This window comes from Rhagoletis zephyria, unplaced genomic scaffold, assembly GCF_001687245.7.
Source record: "Rhagoletis zephyria isolate East Lansing unplaced genomic scaffold, Rhagoletis_zephyria_1.1 Rzeph_scaffold_41513, whole genome shotgun sequence".
Lineage (NCBI taxonomy): Eukaryota > Metazoa > Arthropoda > Insecta > Diptera > Tephritidae > Rhagoletis > Rhagoletis zephyria.
The window spans coordinates 1-2,705 of record NW_016198568.1 but is presented as its reverse complement, the minus strand read 5'-3'; the positions used below and the strand labels follow the sequence as shown (position 1 = coordinate 2,705).

At 39.6% G+C, this 2,705-nt stretch overlaps 1 protein-coding gene across 1 annotated transcript; it reads left to right on the top strand.

Moving 5' to 3' along the window:
* Positions 1–185: 185 nt before the first annotated feature.
* On the top strand, positions 186–2,638 carry LOC108355024 (neurogenic locus notch homolog protein 2-like; the record flags this gene model as incomplete). Its single annotated transcript, XM_017606198.1, has 11 exons — positions 186–290; positions 483–554; positions 656–787; positions 895–942; positions 1,066–1,310; positions 1,369–1,528; positions 1,593–1,720; positions 1,795–1,890; positions 1,979–2,176; positions 2,248–2,411; positions 2,481–2,638. Coding segments are annotated over 11 exons (1,506 nt in total), but the record flags the coding sequence as incomplete, so codon positions are not given.
* Positions 2,639–2,705: the final 67 nt, after the last annotated feature.

The window sequence follows — 2,705 nt, the reverse complement described above, 5'->3', positions numbered from 1 at the left end:
ATGTTTTTTGTGCATAAAATTTAAAAGTGTTTATTTATGAAATTTGAATTTTTAACTAAAAAGTGGTGTGAAGCCAAATCGTATAAAAATTTGACAAATTCTTCTGGGTGCTAAAATTTGGACTCTGAATTTCTTATATATATTTTTTTTAATTTGCCTCTATTAAGCAATTTTAACATTCTTAGCCCATTCAACATCGAAACGGGGGAATTAGCTGATAATAACCGTAAAGAACGCGACTTTTTGGGACTTTTTAAGAAACAACCAGCAGCAGCGCAACCTGTGCTAGGGTAAGTAACAAAAATAAAACGATAAAAAAGAAATAAAAAAAGCAATTCAATAAATGAGAATCAGCGACNTCTAAATCATGCGAATATACACATGTACTCATTAACGCTATCAATTTGAAACGGAAACTAAAAAAAGTGAATTTTGATAAGCATAATTTTATTTTATTTTTATTTGCAACCTTCAAATTACAGCGTAAACATAGGCGGCGGTCTCGGTGCCGGTGTTGGATATGGCGCAGCTAATAGCGCTTATGGCGGTGGTGGGTAAGTGCTAACTAGTGCAAGGGATTTTTAATCGGAATATTGAATTAAATGAATACATAATTTGGCTTTTGTTTGTTTTGCGACTTGGCGATAATAATTAGACATTATGGCATCAAGACAAGTCATGCTGGATATGGACATGGACATAACCTTGGTGGTGGTGTTGGCGTGGGCGTGGGTTACGGTAAAGGCGGTTATGGTAGCTATCGTTCTGGTGGTTATGGCGGCGGCAGGTATGCGTGTGTGTTGATGTCTCTTCAAATTATAATATTTGAAATTTTTGTTTGAAATAAATTTACAGTGCTTATGTGGTTCATGTATCGAATATTTTTTTTTTCAGCTCTTACAGCTTTTCGCCGTCGCATAATGTATTTGGCGTTAAAACTGGGTAAGTTCAGTAAGAACATTTTCTTTTTCGTATTTTATGTTGTAAATTTGCAATTCTACTGAGCACCGAATGAAGTAATTTTTTAAACAAAAAAAATATATTTTATTCATTTTTTCATAACAGCTCAAATATCCAAATCAGCAATGACTTCCTTATTCACGAACGCCCCCAAATACCGGCCTACGCCAACTGTCCAGCATACCGATTACCCTCGAATATGTTGGTGAAATGTCGCGACAATCAATGTGAGGTTAGCTGTCCGGCGCAATACAGCTTTCCCGATGGCAAAACATTGCTCAAGTTTGCCTGCATAAGTGGCTCGTGGATAGTACGCGATGCAGATATAACAACTGTGCCGCCATGTCAGGGTAAGTGTGCTAAAAAAAGCATGGAAATTGAGTCAATAAATGCCTCATTTGCTCTCAGCTACCTGCATACCACCCTGTGAGAATAACGGCATTTGTGTGGAGGCAGGCATCTGCAAATGCGCAGAGAACTTCTATGGGCCTTGGTGTCAGAATAAGAAGACCTTCTGTAGCGGTAAGCCCCCAATACCGAGAAATTCGCGCGTCAGTTGTAGTAATAAGTGAGTGATCCTGAATTTCCTTGCTTTGGGAAAAAACGACTATTATATTTCAAATTTCCTGCAGCATTTGCAATGCCGAGTGCATGAGCGGCTTTCAATATCCCGATGGCAGTACCATAACGAATCTGGAGTGCGTAGAAGGCGCATGGTTGCATAAGAAGTCGAACTCGGCGAAGCCGCCTGATTGTGGACGTAAGTTTGGAAAGAGAAATATTTGCATACCTTCATGTTAGTTGAAAAACATATTTTTTTTCATTTAATTTCAGCAATTTGCGAACCACCTTGTCAGCATGATGGTCAGTGTATATCCTTTAATGTATGTCAGTGTACGCAGCAGTATCGCGGCGATTATTGTCAACATAGTAAGTGACTTCCTCTACTCCTCTATTTCCTTTTATTTTAGCATCTACTTCTAAATGTTTTCTTTTGACCTTTCATTCCATACTCAAGGCGTACAAGCTTGTAATGTTACCAAAACGGGCTTCAACGGCAGCTACAAATGTAATTATGATGGCCTGGAGGCTAAGTGCAAATTCTCCTGCCCCGCAGTGCCGGGTTTACAAGTGCAGGGTAGCTTGGATATTGACTATGCCTGCAAGTACAGTGAGGGCGAATTTTATCCGAAACCGCTGCCGAAATGCATTTATCGTAAGTTTTTCAGTAAACTACCTAAATAATGAAAACAAATTATTTATGGCCTTTTCCTTCCTATTTTCCAGCACCTGGCTATATTATTCGCCAGGGCTCCCAATCCATGCACTATTCAAAGCATAATGGTCATATCATTGGCGGTGGTGGCGCTGATTTTGGCATGCAGTGGACCACGGAGCGGGAACGCATACTAGCTATACTGGCTAAGTATCAGGATGTTGAGCGCCATAGCGTAAATAGCCAACGTTTTTCTTTAATTTGCTTGATCACATTATGTTAATTTTTTACCTTGGTATCGTAGGAGTGGTGGTCTTCTGAGGAGACAGCAGCTTCCCCGTCTCGCTTCACGCTTTACATGGAGGGCGACATCGATGTGATGATCGATCGTACACCCAAGTCAGCATTGTGCACCACTTGGGGTAGCATAAATATGAAAACGTTCGATGGTCTAGTCTTCAAGTGAGTTTTTTCAAGCGGAACTTACATATAAAACTTAATCTTTGATCTCTGTCTATAATCTATAATC